Source organism: Oryza brachyantha, chromosome 1, assembly GCF_000231095.2.
Source record: "Oryza brachyantha chromosome 1, ObraRS2, whole genome shotgun sequence".
Lineage (NCBI taxonomy): Eukaryota > Viridiplantae > Streptophyta > Magnoliopsida > Poales > Poaceae > Oryza > Oryza brachyantha.
Genome location: NC_023163.2, coordinates 3,726,167 through 3,743,409, shown reverse-complemented (window position 1 = coordinate 3,743,409; position 17,243 = coordinate 3,726,167). Strand labels below are relative to the sequence as shown.

The following is a 17,243-nucleotide window of genomic DNA, read 5'->3' as shown; positions in this document are numbered from 1 at the left end:
CATTCGACGAGTTCAGTACAGCTGCCTCATTATCGTTCAGTTCATTCATCTTTTCGTTTATATTTATACAAATAAATATAAAAGTTAAAATTTAAGTAAAGTGAATTTTAAGTTTTTTCATTATAATTTATTTTTCAGTCTTAATTTTTAGATCACTAAGAACACGTATATAAAAAATTTTATTTATAAATTATATTGGACACGAACGGAGGGTCTGATAATTTGAGAATATACGTAGATGCGGCCGAGACGTAGGCATCTTGGCCGTCGAATCGCGGTGCGTCGTCGATCGAGTGTGAATCAACCCGTCAACCACCTCTGGACCCCGATCGACCAACCACCCCCTCTGTCCCTGCCGCCGCTGCCACCGACTCACCGTCGCCGACAGGTGGGCCCCACCCCCGCCGGTGTGTCCAGCTCCACTTCCTCCTGTCATGTCTTTCGCAGGCCACCTGTACGCACACATGCTGCGACGCCTACCGTATACAGCTCACGCCACACCAAATAACACTTACGATGGACTTGTTTCTGTCTCTGCTATACCTTGGGGCGCCATGGCCGTGCTTCGGTGGATCGACCGCTCCACCGCCTGACCGCCGTGGTGCCATGCCACCAAACGTGCCCCCCGGAAGAGCCAGAAATTCAGTTTATCGGTGTTATAGAGGGAAATTTATTTTTTGCCACTTTTACGAGTGGTCAAAACAGATTTATCATTTACTGTCTATGATATGTGTGTCTTCATTAATCTATGACATGTAGATCCAATGACGAATCTGTTATACATTCTTAAGAGTGGTAAAAAGTTAAATGCCTCTATTATAGATGTTAGAGTATACTAATCATGTTTAATTTTTACATATGTTTTATTACTTTTGAATTTTTTAATAATGAATCTCGCCGGAGGTCGTGGATTCCCCTGTCGGGGACTGCCCGAATCCTTAGAACAATAGATTAACTGATTCCATGATAGTTGTTTCCGGATATAAATAATTAAATTAATTATTAAGAGGTTGAAACTTTTGTTTTACAAAAAGTTAGGTTAGGGACTTTTACGTAGAATAGTTTCACATGAAATATACCCATTTAGCAGCTTGAAAAGCTTGCCATCAAAATCAAAAATCAGAAAAGAACGATGATAATTGTGGCGGTGATAGTAAAAACAACACCAATCCTCAATATGTTATAAATTACTTATTGTTGTAATATTTAGTTATTTTTCTTAAAATACTAGTCGCTCTCATGTTCCAAGGCATTTTATATGTGTTTTTTCTACCCTTTATTAATACTCCAACCATACTTAAAACTTTTCAAAAGAAATTTCTTATAAATATTGATTATGGTGTATTTAACGATGGTAACCACATAATTCCTCATAATTTGTAATGATAGGTAAATCTAAACGGATGGACTATTTTACGGGCCGTTCGTTGCTGTTCGTTAGCGACCTGACGGCGACTCATCAGAGAGCAGAATCAGCCTGGTGATTACACCGTATAATTCTGGATACGAAAGGTAGTGTTTGCATCGCCAAGATTTTCGCGGGAAGAGGGAGGAATCAGTTTCTCATGCGCCATGTGATTCGCGCGCCAAAATAAGCAACGCCAAAGGCGAGCTCACGAAATAATGACGTCAAAACAAAAAACATAAACAAAAAATATTAAAACGCGGCGAATAATAAGAAGAAGGAAAAGACGGGAGAAGAAAAAAAACGTGCATTTGCGCGCGCGATTGGTTCCCGCGTTTGGTGACGTGGCGCGCGCCGCTCCCTGTCGGTGTCTCCCCCCCGCCATCACAGCCGATCCTCGCGGCGGCAGCGGGTGTGCCACTGACGTGCGGGACCCACCCCGTGTGCGCGCGCGAGCCCGGATCCCGTGTGGCCGAGGGGGGGTGCCCCCCCCCCCCCCCCCCCCCCCCTCTATTAAACGCAGGCGCGTCGCGCAGCGAGCGAGAGCCCGAAGCCACCGAGGGGGGAGGAGTCATACGTCCGTCGGTCCGTCCGTCCACGCGAGAACGCGTCCGTCTCCGCGGCGGCGTCGGCGGCGGCGAGGAGGATAACGCGAGGTGGAGAAGGTGGGGATGGTGGAGAGGAGGGCGTCGCCGGCGGGGGGGCGGCGGCGGTGCGGGGTGAGGGTGGGGCCGACGAGGCTAGAGGGCCTGCCGGCGGCGTGGCCGGGCGTCGCGGCGGTGAAGGTGAAGTGGCCCGTCTCCGGCGGGGCGCTCTCGCAGATGATCCACGGGAGGTGGGCCCGCGGGGTCACCGCCGTCGAGGCCGTCGGCCGCGACGGCGCCGTCCGCTGGGACGACGCCGGCGAGGCCAACCGGTTCCGCTTCGACGTCGAGCCGGCCACCGCCGCCGCCGCCGCCGCGCGCGTTGGCCGGCCCGAGCGCGGCGTCTTCTTCTCCATCCTCTATGTGAGCACCCTGCTTCTTCTTCGATCTTCTTCTACCTCCCTTCTCCAAGCATATTGATCAATCAAACTATCAAAGCTTACAACTTTCAAACTATCAAAGCTTACAACTTTCATATCAAGCTTGCTTTTTTCCCTTTGCCAGTTGCCACCGATTTGGTGAAATCAAATTCATTAATTACAGCGGTTAGTTTCAATCTACAACTAATAATTCATTAATTACAGCGGTTAATTTCAATCTACAACTAATAATTAATTTAAGCTTGTAGTGGTTAACCTTGGGCATAAGCATGATTACCACTGATGTTAACCTAATTTATTATTGCTTGATTGATATTTTTTTCAATCAAATTATTGTCGGTGTTTCAGAGCACGCCTGCTCTCTGAGCTAAGGTGTGGACACCATTTCTTGAAAAATGAAAGTTTGTGACCGTAGTTTCGATGTAGAAATGCTTCAGGTCAATGCATAGCTTTTTGCAAGTAGCGGTCAGCATTTGGAGAGGACAAGTCAATAGTTAGGCTAAGCATGCTTTCATAATTCATATATCTTTAGTGCGGAGTTGAAGAGAAAAACAAAGTAATCTCCTTTGGTCCGGCCCATTTTGTCTAAAGGATTAATGAGAGGTTTGAAATTGAGGAAAGGTTGGTGTGGCCGCGTGGCGCTGTCCTATTGGCCTTGTCAGTTTTGACTTCGGTTATTCTTGTTAATTAGTTTTAGGTAGCAAGATCTATGTCATGGTATTAAGTTTTGAGGGCTAAGTTCGAACAGTACCCTTCGCTTTCATGTACGTTAAAGTTGCATTTCATTAGTGCCTCTCTCTGAATTGTTTGTTTTCGGTTCAATGCTGATATCTGGACTGTTTTCTTCTGTGTCTCTGTGTGTGGTTATGGTTCTTTCCCTTATTTATCAACCAGAACACATTAGTAACTTTTTTTCTGGATGGGAAATAGTAAATCTTTGTTAATAACTGTGTATTACTGTAACCTCCAATGGAAGAGAACCAAAGTAGGAATCAGAGCATATTTTAGGTTCCTTCTAAAGCAACAGCCTTGAGGAGTACTGCAAGCTTGTACTTACTACATGACAGGGAATTGTTGTTCCTTGGGGATCAGATCAACCTTTGCCAGTTCAGGGTAATCTTGAAAGTTATTACAGAGGAATCAGAGTAGCAATCAAGCATCTTTTATTTATTAGGTCCCTTCCTGTGAATGCTTAGGCTTTTTAGCCACTGAGGCCGCCAAATAAGAATTGCTTTGTGATGCAGGGATTCCAAGAACAAGGAAGAGGCAAGGACCTGGTGAAGCTTGAGGAGATTGGGACAGCCATGATAAACCTTGAGGAATGCTGCTGGGAGATGCAACTGCAGCAGCAGCAGAAAAGGGGGGCACCTCAGCAGCAGGTGGTGGTTGTCCCCATCAGGGTGAGGAAGGATGGATGGGCAAGTGATGCCATACTTTATGTAAGCAATATCTTCCTCATTTACCTTCCCAATTGTATTTCTAGTGAAATCTGTGGAGTATTTGTACCTAACCTTTGGCTGCATTTTAACAAATTGTAACAGAAGAATTGCATGGTTGATTATTGATTCAGGTAAATGTGGAGCTTGTGTCTCTGAACACGCCTTCCGAGAGTATCGGAAGGACGGTTTCATTCAGGGAGAGCAGGGCGAGGACGATCCCGGCACCGGCAATGCGGGATGATCGGAAGAGCTTGGAGGCAGGGACGTACCATGAGGTTCTTGATCTGAAGCAGCTGCTCGATCTGGCCGACAGGGAGCACAAGGTGGCGGTGTACAACAGGAGCAAGAGGAATTCGGACAGCAGCAGCGTCAGCAGCATGAGCAGCAGCAGCGCCATCAGCAGCATCAGCAGCGCCAGCTCGAGCGGCGGCGCCAGCCCTGAGCCCGGCCTGACGTCGAAGCGCCGGCTCCTCCCGTGGAGGAGGAAGAGCAGGGACTTCGACAAGAGGAGCAACGAGTCGCTGTCCCAAGAACTGCCCATGAAATTCATGGTGAGATTAGCTAGCCGCTTCTGATCTTGGTGGTGGCATCATGCGTGCATTGGCGTTTGGCAATGGTGGTGGAGTGATCAATTCGTGTGAATAATTGTGAGCTGGTGATCTCTCTTACCAGGAGGATGATCCGACCGGCAGCTGGGAGACGCGCGAGTTCACGAGCAGGGACGCGGAGACGAAGCTGAGGACGCCGGTGTTCTTCGCCTCGATCGACCAGCGCGACGACAGCGCCGGCGGGGAGAGCGCGTGCACGGCGCTGGTCGCCGTGCTGGCGGCGGCGCTCCACGCAAACCACCCGACGATGCCGACCAGGCCGGAGCTGGACGCGCTCATCAGGGACGGCTCGTCGGAGTGGAGGCGGCTGTGCGACGACGAGGCGCACATGGAGCGGTTCCCGAACAGGCACTTCGACCTCGACACGGTGCTCGCGACGAGGGCGAGGCCCATCGCCGTGCAGCACGACAGGGCCTTCGTCGGCTTCTTCCAGCCGGAGAGCTTCGCGTCGCTCTCCGGCGCCATGTCGTTCGACGACATCTGGCGCGAGATCAGCGCCTCCTCCTCCTCCGGCGCCGGTGCTGACGAGCCGGGGCGTGCAGACGTGTACATCGTGAGCTGGAACGACCACTTCTTCGTGCTCAAGGTGGAGGGCGACTGCTACTACGTCGTCGACACGCTCGGCGAGAGGCTCTTCGAGGGCTGCGACAAGGCCTACATGCTCCGGTTCGACGCCACGTCGGAGATGCGCTCCGTGCCGCCGCCGTCGTCGTCGCCGGCGAAAGAAGACGAGGAGGTGATCGTCACCGGGAAGGAGTGCTGCAGGGAGTTCATCAAGAGGTTCTTGGCCGCCATCCCGCTGAGGGAGGAGCTGGAGCTGGAGAAGAAGGGCTGCGCCGACGCGCCGCACCGCCGGCTGCAGATCGAGTTCCACTTCACCGTCCTGAAAGAAGACGACGACCAAGCAAGATGATCAGTGGCAGCTCTGCTGCAAGCTGACTCAACTGTAGCCTGTACTAACAAACATAATGTACATTTCTACACATAACAGTATAAGGAACAGGAAAAAATACAGCATTGTTACATCCTACAGGGATTTTTGGATAGGAAATATAGCATAGTAGGCACAGGGATTTACAGAAAATACGGAGTTCATATGGTTTGTCTTGCTACCTTTCTTTCTTTTGGAGGCAGGAATAGGATGCATTTCATCTCAGTTGTCACAGCCATTTTGTAAGCATGCCCAGGACTCACTGCACATTATTTATTTCACAGTAATGTATATGGAAGTTACAACCAGCATCTTTGTGTTCCTTTCTGTAACACAGTTGTTTTTCCATTTAAGGAAAATCTAATGACCATCAAGATGGTATTCTTCTCTGTGAATCACCTGGGCATTGTATTCATGACTCTAGGAATCATTATTAACTACAACTGGAATGTTGATTCCTTTATCCTAAAACTATATTGCGAAATCTATGGAACTAAAAAACTGTAAGAGTTTATTCCTCCAAGAATCTATACACATTTTACAAGAGAGCTGGACAGCCAAATCAATCGAATGACCCGCCGCCTACTCTTGATGCTGCAGATCCAAGCTCACAATTTTCAAGCACTCCCCCAGACGCAATGGATTCATCAATTCTTCTAGACATCAATCAGCCAGGAACCACGTCTTCCGTCTGCGAGAAGACTGGAACTGTTTACATGTACATGGGCAGCCTGGCGTTGCTTGATGTTGTTGGCACAAGAGCAACTATCTGGTTCTTTATGACAGAGATACAATTCTCTATGTCGTTGTAGATCGGGAGATTCTCTGAACAGCTTGGGCGCAGCATTAAGCAAGCACGCTCCAGGACGCCTGCTATGTTAGCAGGTGGATGCCGGTTCTCGCTAAGGTGCTGCATAATTGAAAAAGGAAAATGTACTGAATTGGAATGATCCTATTAACCATATAGATCAGTGCTAGTGAATCAGGTAATTGTTTTACCTTGATTGCAAGAATTGTGGCAACGCAATTGAATATCAGGTTGCATGGAAGTTCGGAATGGGCAGCAAATTCCGGTTCTGGACTTTTAGTCTCGGTTGTTTCATTTGATATGACTGTCTCTTCTAGAGAACTTTTACCATTCTCAAAGATTGTCTATCAAAACATAAAAAAGAACATAGTGAATTAAAATTGCAAACTTATATACCTTGATTGCACAGAAGTTGGGAATTGATATCTTAATTTAACCTACCTGAATAACTTCGTCAACCATCTGTTTAGCTTTTGACAATGACATTTCGACAAATGAGGAAATTAGCTCATCATTGTAACCATTGCTGTGCTTTGACCAGTCTCTAGCCCGTACAATGTCATCTACAGACTGGAGCGGTTGTAGTGGTCCACAATTACTAGAGGCACTCTTGTTGGGTAGTCCTTCAATATCCACAGCAATTTCAATCTGAGAGTAAATGCATTAATCACCATTAGAATATTTCAGAATCGTCAGCAGTTGCATTTCATGGAGTACGGACAATAGACAATAATTCTAATGCTTCTTAACAAATAGATTTAGGCAACAACTTTAACCTGTTCATCTGAAGTTATGTGCATAGTTTTGGATGGCTCGGCCTCTCCACTGATATGATCCCAGTTCTCTTTTGAAGTAAGCTTTGGAATTTGCTCAGCTTCTGCTCTGCTGTGAGAATTATTTGGAAGGAAGATCCTCTTTTTGAGGTCATCGGGCAGATTATCCGACCAGTTTACAGGCATACAATCAGTGTCCTGAAAAAGAAACAATATGCATGTCTTGACATAAAAGTATATCATCTGCTTAAATATCATTTTGAGATTCTTGAATTTACATGAAAAGCAAAAGATTGTAAATCATTAAATAAATGCTTTGCCAATTGCAGAAGAAAATGTGAGGAATCCCATGAATTAATTTCCAGGATGTGAGAGAATAAATGAAGTACCTGGAAACTGTGTTACAGTTGGACCCTTTTTTGTGTTTTTAAATGAATAACCACTCAAATTTAACGCATATCTGATGGACAGCAGGCAAAAATGCATGGGTGACCCATACTGTTAATTGGAGATAAGCAATTGGTATTAGTTCAGTGTTTTTTTTATGCATACTGTGGGGGATGTGATTGGTTATACATAGGAAGATGAAAATTTTATGAACACTATAGTCTATATTGGGACTAAAAAGGCAGACCCTCCATTACTCACATGCGGTACATGGGTGTCAAACATTATTGTAGTTCAAAAGCTTGATACCACGCTTTGATATGAGTTAAAACAAAAATCATACTCAATTGCAGGACAGTGTTTAATACACTATAAAGTTTATTGCCAGCCATTAGTTCAAAAAGAATGGTTGAAATCTTTTGCAGAAGATAGATGAAAGAATTATGAGAAAGGGCCTAATAACCTCATAATATAACAGTTGACAATCGTGAAAAGCAAATAAAATTGCAAAGGTGTACCTTTACTTTATCAACACCAAGGTCAGGCCTATCAAACTGGACCATATAACCATCATGTTCCATCATCACCACTTTACCATCGCAAAGCTCTCGTGTCCTTGGGTGACGAACAATTACCTCCTGGCCAATTAAAAATGGCCGAGCTAGGTCTGGTGGTAGAGAATCCCGTGAATCAGCATAGTATTGCCTAACTTTTTTGCGATAATCTTCAACCTTTTCTTTTTCTGCCACCAGAAAATGATCAGAAAAGCGTCGGGGCCTGCCAAGCGAGCTGCAGATAAAAAAAAACTTAGTATAGAAAAAACAAAAGAAAGAAAGAAGGGCAAAGAAAAACGACGCTAACAGAATTTGCCAGTAAATACCTCCTTATTGTGCTCCACTCAGATCGAGTGAGCCTTGACAAATGGCTCAATTTTGCATGATTCAAGTAGTTCACAAAATCATTATCCATAAACCATGGATAATCAACGGCACTGTAGAACCACTCATAGGTACACCATCTACGAAGTGATTCCGATGACAAGCAATGATGCAATCTTCTAGCCTGAAAATAAGCCAGAGTTAAGTCTACGGTTGAACTCAATCCGTAGTGTTGATGAATGGTGATTGTACCTGTAAACTATCTGCTCCATTGCAAATGGCATACTTAGACCCACATTGTTTCATGGATTTTCTTTTGGTCCTCCTTGACATATTTATCTCAGGCTTCATTGGTGGTAGCCGGTCAGGGACTTCGGAAGAAATATTTGCAGTTGATTCAGGTAAATTAATCATTCCCCTTTCAGGATCAGAATTCAAGGCACACCCAGTGGCATCAACTTGACGTTCTTCTAGCAAATCTAAATGATTAGAAATGTTTGGTTCTTCAGTAGGCGCCTGCAAAAGGAAGTGTGAAAACAGAGGTGCGATCAGACTAACTGAAGAGAGCAAATACTGGATCGAACATAAACTTTGACTGGTTTAAGGTGCACATCAAGATCACAAAGGATAAATATAACAAAATAAAAATGCACCCTGTTAAAATGAAGCAAGGGATGACTTCCCATTGACATCAAACCACCAGAATTTTATGAGTTAAAGGGGATAAAGGGAAATGCTAAATTTTAAAGGCAAAAATGGAAGCATTTAATTGAAGGATAAAATGCACCCTGTTACTAAATTGAAGTGAGGATGTTTTTACATTGACACCAAGCCCAGAACCTTATGAGTTTAAGGGGGTGCAAAGACATACTGAATTTTTATATGTAAGAATGGTAACATTTAATTGAAGGAACAGTAGGCTCAAATTAGACAATAAGTATCAGTTCATCAATTTTGGTTTATTTTCCACAAGCAAGAAAGGGTAGTTTTAAATTTCCTTTTATTCGGACTGTAAACACAACATTGCTCAGTATTCACAATTTCTTACCTCTTCAGCTATTAACTTCTTTCTCCTTTTATTCCTTGTCTTGGAAGAATTGCATTCACCAGCTTGCTTCCCTTGTTTGGATCTCTTAACTGAAGAAGGGCCTTCCTCCCTTCTGTGAGACAATGCAGAATCATCCTTTCCAAGTGTACCTGATCAATACGCACGGGATGAGATAACATATGTTGTGAAACAAGACAGACCAGAAGTCTGAAATAATATAACCAACCTGAAGGAATATTAATTTTAGGCTCTGAAATTTTACTGGGTACAGTCACCAAACTCTCCAAAACGTCTAAGACCAACATTTCATCTGCAAAACAGTGGTTATCAAATATTTAACGTTATGGATTAAGCTTAGCAGTTCCAATCATTACTACTGAAAGTTCATATAAGATCAAACAAAGTAGCTGAAGATTTTTCACCAACCAAAACTGAAAAGGAAGCTGTTATGAGAACCAGTCAGATAGCAGAAGAAATGGATTTGACAATCAAACACTATGAGCATGTGCTCATTAGTTTGTATTTATTAGTTTGTTGGCCACCTAATGAGTTGTTTAGGCTTGGTAATATTTCCCTATCTCACTAGTGTCAAAATGGTAATGCACTTTGTTTCATTTTGTAGGTCATCTTAGATTGCCATCGCACAAAACTCCAGCCATGATTTTAAATTCCTGAAAGTTGTTCCAGTTCCTGAAAGAAATAGGAAATAGCAGCTAAGGGCATCCCAGTGAGAACTTACTTCTGAGAAAATTGCTTGCATAAGCTTAGAATAGTCTAAAACCCTATTTGCAGTATGCTAATTACCTATTAAAATGCTAAACAGGCTACCCCCAATCCAAAATGCTGGACAGGTTGTATATAACAATAGCACAGTAAATAATGCTTAGTTCATATAAAAATATACTGCTTAGTTTGGTGAACAGAAAATGGAACCAATAACTTAACTTGTATATTCAAATGGACTTGGTCAAACAATAAGCTCGACACTAATGACAGGGGGAAGTGTGTCGAAGTACCTGGAGAAAACATTCTCATAAGACTCTGATAAACCGTGGTTTCATGCTCATCTTTAACTGCCTGACCGTGATCCATACTCTGCTTAATTCTTCTCTTTTTCAAGCCCCCCAGAGTCTGATGTATCTGAGAGTCTACAGTACCTTTAGTTTCCAAGGAAGTCTGGCCTTGAACAACTTTAGCTGATTCTGAGATTCCAGAACTTCCATCAGGTGAGCATCCAAGCTCATTATTGATAGCTTCACTATCCTTTTTGGTATAGTTGATAGCATTTTCTATTTCTGGTGCGGCAGCATGAGCAGCATTCATGTCTGCAGGAACAATAACTGGTACTCGAGGAGTACGTCTCCCTGTCGGATGTCTTGGAATGCTCTTGACAAGTTCTGGAAAACCACACAAAGTAGTAAAACAATGCAGCCAATAGAATAAAGTTATTATCCTATAGAAACATACCACTATCTTTTGTTAAACTAACTCTTGCTTCTTTCATTGGCAATTTCATTTTGAGGAGGGCAAGCGAAGATTAAGGTATAAAATGGAGAAATATATTTTCCTTACAATACTTACCTCCATAGTATCTTTTCTTGAAAGAAGACAATCCATAAGTTCTTTCATGATAGGAGCTGTGAACATGGCATACTTCCTTCTCTTTCTGCCCTGTAGCTTCTCCACGTTTCCGTGCCTTCCCAGATGATCTACCCATTTGATCATTTTCTTTATGACTCTTGGATTCATCCTGCTATTTTAAGAATTTCAAGTGATTTAAGTAAAAGGTAGGGAAATTTGGTTCTTCGGAAAAATAAAAGTTGGGAAAATTTGTATGTCAATTCAGACCTTGCGGTAAACAGATTAGCTCAACATAAAAAGAACAAGGCATGGTATCACTCTTCAGAGACTAAAATGTAGGAAATGCAAAACAATCACTCTGCTATCAACACAATCTATATTGTCTGTTACTTTCAATGTTAGTAAAGTCCATCATCATAATATAACTTTCTTATATCACAATATACTGCATGCCCATCATCATATGGAAACAACTGTTATATAATATAACTTTTCTGTTATAAACATTAACAAAAGCCACAATGGTCAGGAGTGTTCACGCTTGGTCTTTTGCTAAAATGAAACTGACCTCTGCATGGTAGCTTCAAACAGCAAATATTTACACATGATTGAAAACTCCTAACAAGAAACTACTGCAATCTGACATATCCAGAAACCAGGAGTAGACACAATCAAAGATTCAACGTAAGTAAATCCATCGTATGCTTACCGAAACATTGTGATGACCAGTCACCAAAGCAACAAATCCCATGGCAGTCCCTTCACGTTCAGGAAGAGATAAGAAAGTCTACAGCAAGAAATGGCAGTGTGTAAATACTTTAGGTTCTGTTATCGAATTAAACCTTTTCCATCTAGGTAATTAGGCATGGCTGCAAGGTGAATTATATACTACAACCAAATATTCTTAACCTTCCATATAAATCATCCTGTAATATACCGTCCTGTTCTAGATGAGCAAATAATCAACTTTAATTCATGAAACCAAAAAAAAACAGTAAAGGATGCAAGATGGTAGATTTTGCAAATCAGTAGGGCAGTCTAATTATGGAACACAAACTCACCCGATGCGCACTGTAAAGGGCTTCTACTGTGTCTGCTGATTTTCCACCCACAGATGCACTGATCTGCAGAATCAACAATCAGCTTTCTTACCTTGCAACCAAAGACAGCAATGAAATATGAATACAGAAAGGTGGATGGAAAATTGAATTGCAAACCTTTTTCCAGTTTTTTCCATATCGATGGTAGGCTTCATAAAAGCGCATAAGCTCATCCTTGCTCCATTGAGGACCTAAATCTGACATTTTTCTCTTCTGCAAAATCAAATTTTAGTGAAACAGGAGAATAACATGTCTACACAGTTGCAGAGTGGAATGATATTTTAAGGCACTACAGTTACTGGGTGTCATCTAAAAAGTATCAATGCATCTTACTTTCAGTTTAACCTTGCTTGAGCTAGTTGGATCCTCGTCATGCTGTTGATCGTCATATCCTTTTATTGTGATCTTAGTTATTGTTCGAGAACCTTTTGCTGGACCCATGGAAATCTTCCTTGACTTGTTGTAGAGGAAAATTCGTCCTTGACTTGAGACCCCAACAAATATTTCTGCAAGTTACATATGAAATCTCAGTAAGACAAAAGTTAATCCAGCATATATACTCAACACCTATATAGATTGGACTACAAATTACAACAAAAACTGAAAACATGAATTATATTAGTAGGTTCTATTAGTTCTAACTTCTAAGTTTCACATCCTCACTATAAGAAAGCAAAATAAACTATATGTTCCTCACCCACTAAACTAATATGACCAAGTTGTAAAGAGTGCTAATTATGTAGCTAGAAAATTTAAAAGAGTGGCAGGAAGGATCAAATGAAAAATTCATTCTGCAATCTATTCAGTAATCAGATTAAGCAAGTTATCAGTTTACGAAAGAAGTGGTAAAACAAAAGGCCTGTCCCAGATTAAGACTCAATTGTGAAGAGAATTTCATTGCAAAATAAGATTTCGGACAGCAAGTACAAAAGAAAGAAACTTTATTAAAGATTTTCACATCAACTCTACGTATAACATTAGAAATCTACTAAAAAGGCCTTCCAAATTTACACATAGGTTATATCTGACATGCCAACAGACCAAAAATCAAGAAATATCGCATTGCTACTCATTCCACATCCCAACTAAATAGACCATTTTCCAGGGGATACTCATAGTCACAGGGGAAAACCTGGACTTTCCCGAACCAATGACTAAACACTGGTGTTTGTTCAAAGCAATGGATGGTACTACAACTGGTAAGTTAGACAATTCAGCGAGTCGATAACGGAAATACGGATCCCCGTCCAAGATTAGAGAACGGAGGAAAATGAAAATTTTCCGCCACAGATTCCTAATTAGGGGGCATTAGAGAGGTAAGGGGGATACGACGTCAACCGAAGAAGCTACAGTGAAGAACCCCCAAAATCCCACGCTGCCGCAGCACAACTCAAGCAGGAGGGGAAATCAAGCAAAACCCAAGCCGCGATCTTAAGGATACCAGAGATGAAATCGAGCAAGCGTCTCAGCGGGGATCACGGCGCATCAAAGAGACAGACGGATACGCAGAAGAACGCTTTGCCGCCGAATCAAAACGATGAACTTGGTTGGGGGGGGGGGGGGGAACCAGATCGTCTATCAGAAATCCAAGCGGATGAAGCAAGCATCTGGTCGGAGGAGAAGACGCCACCAGAATCCGCAACGCGCGGGGTCTCAAATTCCCCTACACGCACCTACTCTCCTCAAGAAGTACCAGTAACAGAAAAACTCGAAACCTCCAAACCATGGAGAGAGCAAAAGCGAGAGAGGAAAGCCGCGGGAGATGAAGCATACAATCTGCTCGACTCGGCAAACCACCGAAACAGCACGAACGGACGCAGAATCCAACAACTCGCTGGGGAGAGTCCCAACCCGAACGCCGCGATTCATCACCAGCACCCAACCCCCCAACCCCCGAGTCCCCAGCCGGGAACCATCTCACCGCAGATTGCACCAAACCCACGACGACGAAGAAGAAGAAGAATTCCCAAACCGGAGCTCACCTTCCTCGGATCAGGCCCAAATCCCTCCCTCTCCCACAGAGAGCACCACCCTCCCCGCGCCCCGCAGCTCGGCCACGGCCACCGCCACCGCCGCCGCGCGCGCCCTCCCCCTCTCCCTCTCCCTCTCCCACTCCCACTCCCTCTCCCGCGCGTCCGACAGGGAGGAGGTGGCTGTAGGTTTTGGGCGGCGTGGGGTGGATCGGAGGCGGAGGTGGAGGTGGTGGGTTGCGTTTGGCTGCGGCTGCGGCTGCGGCTGCGGCGGCTTGGCGGGCGCTGGATACAAGTAGGGGAGGGAGGAGGAGGGGGAGAGAAGGACGGATTTGCGAGATGGGTGGGATTCCGGGGGTCAGATTGTAAGTTTACCTTTTTGAAAATTAGGGGGTCCTCCCGTCCTCTCCTTGGGGCAGGAGGAAACTGGGCCGTGGGCCGTGGGCCGTGGGCCGTGTTGGGTTTCAGTTTTGTGCGGAGGTAATTCAGGTTTACCTTTTACGCTAATCTTTCCGCTTTCCATGGAAGCGGTTACGCCAATTTTGGAAGGCTTTTTTTTTATAATATAATTAGTTTAGGATTAAATGGTCCATTGCACTTTGCAGCAGGTAAATGGGATATATATTCTTTTTAATTTGTACCGGGTTTAGCATATGTTTCCACTTTTCACTGGGGTAGTTCTATTTTACAGTACGTTCCATCGCATAGTTGAAAGGAAATCTTTGTAAAATATGATTAAGGGGCTGTTTGGTTCCAGGTTTTTTTTTTTGTCCCTGGTCATATATTGGATGTTTGGATGTCAATTAGGAGTACTGAATTTAGACTGATAACAAAACTAATTGTATAAATAAAGACTATTTCATTATAAATTTTTTAAACCTAATTAATCCACGATTAGCAAATGTTTACGGTACCATCACATTCGCTAATCATGGACTAATTAGGCTCAATAGATTCGTCTGATGAAATAGTCCAGAATATGAGGTGGGTTTTATTAATAGTCTATATTTAATACTTCTAATTAGTGTTTAAATATTCGATGTGAGAGGTACTTAAAAAAAATTAGGAGTATCCAAACACCCTAAAACTAAGGAGAAATTTTTATACGTTTAGACTATCACCAACTTTCATTTTAATTTTATAAAACATTTTCTGAGTTCTATGAAAATTCATTAATTTTTCATGATTTTGATGACGTTTCATGGCGTTAAGGGAAACTTATTTCAATATGATCTAGCGCAAAGTATAATTTACTCTTAGTTTATTTTGTGAGTATGAGGGTATCTAAATTTTTAAGAAGACTTACACCATTCACACAAAAGCTATGGAAAAAAGTCATCATTATTCATTTTTTTTCAAAAGAAGCTACATTTTAGCAACAAATGTGAATAAATCATACTAGCGGTAATTTTACTGCCACAATACTGTTAGCTACGATGGAGATCACCGGATTGAGGATTGACGGAGGATGGTGCAAACTAACTGAGATTTTGAGTAGACTAATGGCTCATTACTAGTAAGAAAGTGTGAGCCTTTATCATTGTCCACACACGGCAAAAGTTGTGGCCGCATTTACAAATCTGTTATTGTTTGTTTTTCCATTTCAATTTTAGTTTTCATAGTATTATTTGTGATACCATAACGATTTAAAACCGGGATAAATTTATAATTATTCTTTAGTTCTTACTTATGGATTAATTCAGAGCTAAACCTGTTGGTCGTATGGTGTCTCAAAGAAGGGTAAAGGTACACGGTGCACCTTTTTCGGACAGACACGTATTGTCCTGAGTTACTTTCCATTTAATTAGCTTACTGCAGCACATTTGCTCTTGCTGCACTTTCCACGAATAGAATCCACATGTACTCCTTAGGACACGTAACGATTATTAGTTCACTCTCTCCAGTGTTACACGAGTAAAAATAATGATACGAAGAAGAGATAAATGATGAAAACGAAAAGCACTTCTATTTTTTTTAAAGATGTTTTTGTTGCACGTGATAAATAAAAAGGAAGAAAGAGTAATAAAAATATTTTTATTAACGAAAAAACCATACATGAATATATATCTTTATAGTTTATACATAGCATTATAAAATAAAAAATTAGTATCACTGATATGGTTGAGTAAAAAGTCAATTCTAAACGGTACCTTTGAACATACCTTTGCTCTTATTTTAATGGCTGACGCGCATTCTGTCTAATAGTGTTGCTTACTGATAGCGTGCTGATTGACGATGATTCGGTGAAATAAGGCCCTGGTTAGTTCGTATTGAGTGTTTGGACACCTAAGACTCTGCTTGTTTTCAGGGATTTTTTTGTCCTGTTATATCAAATGTTTGAACTTAATTAGAAATATTAAATATAGACTATTAATAAAATTCACACCATATTTTAGACTATTTCACGAAACGAATCTATTGAGCCTAATTAGTTCATGATTGACGAATGTGATGCCACAGTAAATATTTGTTAATCATGGATTAATTAGGCTTAAAAATTGTATAATGAATTAGCCTTTATTTATGAAATTAGTTTTGTTATCGGTCTATATTTAATACTCCTAATTAACGTCCAAACATCCGATGTGATAAGAACTTAAAAAATCCCTGGATCCAAACACCACTTAAATAAAGAATTAATATACATGAACATTAAAACTAATTACACAGTTATAGGGGAAATCATGAGACAAATCTTTTGAGCCTAATTAATACATGATTAGTCGTAAGTGCTATAGTAACCAACATGTTGTAAAGACGGATAATTAGACCCAAAAGATCCGTCTTGCGGTTTCTAGACGAAATCTAAAATTTATTTTGTAATTAGACTACGTTTAATACTTCAAATGTATGACCATACGTGTCGATGTGACATCTCTCCTAAATTTTTTTCTAAGTGGACGGGGCTAATTAAAGGTTTGTAAGTCTATAGTATCTTTGAGCCTATACAGGAAACACAAGTGATAAGGGAAAACATGGGTCTGTTTTGAGAGATGGTATAAGAGTGACCATTGCCAGGAGAAGGCAACTAAAACCTTAGTAATACCATTTTTTTACAGAATTCATGTCAGACAATCGAATTAACTGAAAAAGATTAAGTCCCCTGTTTCGAACAGGGTAGCGAAAAAGAATTTCGATAGAAATGTGACTGCAAAACAAAAGATTAGAAAATATACTGAAGTCACATTAATGGCGACCACAGGAAAATAAAAACCACACGAATTTAATGAGAGATATAAAAAAAAATCTTCCACGAGCTTAGACCTCATGTTAAAATTTCTCAAAAACTTG

General features: G+C 42.0%; 2 protein-coding genes across 3 annotated transcripts; one reads left to right on the top strand and one right to left on the bottom strand.

The window, feature by feature from the left end:
• The first annotated feature begins 1,965 nt into the window (after positions 1 to 1,965).
• LOC102702325 lies at positions 1,966 to 5,433 on the top strand. Its single transcript, XM_006643807.3, has 4 exons — positions 1,966 to 2,412; positions 3,674 to 3,868; positions 4,000 to 4,419; positions 4,541 to 5,433. Exons 1-4 carry the CDS (start codon positions 2,077 to 2,079, stop codon positions 5,387 to 5,389), a joined length of 1,800 nt encoding a protein of 599 aa, XP_006643870.3. The 5' UTR covers positions 1,966 to 2,076; the 3' UTR covers positions 5,390 to 5,433.
• Positions 5,434 to 5,553: 120 nt separating this feature from the next.
• On the bottom strand, positions 5,554 to 14,034 carry LOC102702047 (protein ALWAYS EARLY 3-like). Of its 2 annotated transcripts, none has more exons than XM_006643806.3 (16): positions 13,965 to 14,034; positions 12,316 to 12,488; positions 12,100 to 12,195; positions 11,944 to 12,006; positions 11,592 to 11,669; positions 10,883 to 11,054; positions 10,318 to 10,698; positions 9,528 to 9,611; positions 9,302 to 9,450; positions 8,506 to 8,769; positions 8,256 to 8,437; positions 7,894 to 8,164; positions 6,992 to 7,186; positions 6,657 to 6,863; positions 6,407 to 6,559; positions 5,554 to 6,317 (listed from the first exon to the last, which is right to left on the bottom strand). In XM_006643806.3, exons 2-16 carry the CDS (start codon positions 12,421 to 12,423, stop codon positions 6,120 to 6,122), a joined length of 2,601 nt encoding a protein of 866 aa, XP_006643869.1. In that variant the 5' UTR covers positions 12,424 to 12,488; positions 13,965 to 14,034; the 3' UTR covers positions 5,554 to 6,119. The 2 variants fall into 2 exon arrangements, with proteins under 2 accessions (XP_006643869.1, XP_015699150.1); XM_015843664.2 differs by having other exon boundaries at positions 10,883 to 11,051.
• Between the last annotated feature and the right edge of the window lie 3,209 nt (positions 14,035 to 17,243).

Coding starts and splice junctions, on each gene's coding strand:
- LOC102702325 (XM_006643807.3), top strand. CDS start 2,077: ATGGTGGAGAGGAGGGCGTCGCCGGCGGGGGGGCGGCGGCGGTGCGGG. Junction 2,413..3,673: donor TCTTCTTCTCCATCCTCTAT/GTGAGCACCCTG, acceptor TTTGTGATGCAG/GGATTCCAAGAACAAGGAAG. Junction 3,869..3,999: donor CAAGTGATGCCATACTTTAT/GTAAGCAATATC, acceptor TTATTGATTCAG/GTAAATGTGGAGCTTGTGTC.
- LOC102702047 (XM_006643806.3), bottom strand. CDS start 12,423: ATGGGTCCAGCAAAAGGTTCTCGAACAATAACTAAGATCACAATAAAA. Junction 9,451..9,527: donor TAAAATTAATATTCCTTCAG/GTTGGTTATATT, acceptor CGTATTGATCAG/GTACACTTGGAAAGGATGAT. Junction 6,560..6,656: donor TGGTTGACGAAGTTATTCAG/GTAGGTTAAATT, acceptor ATGTTTTGATAG/ACAATCTTTGAGAATGGTAA.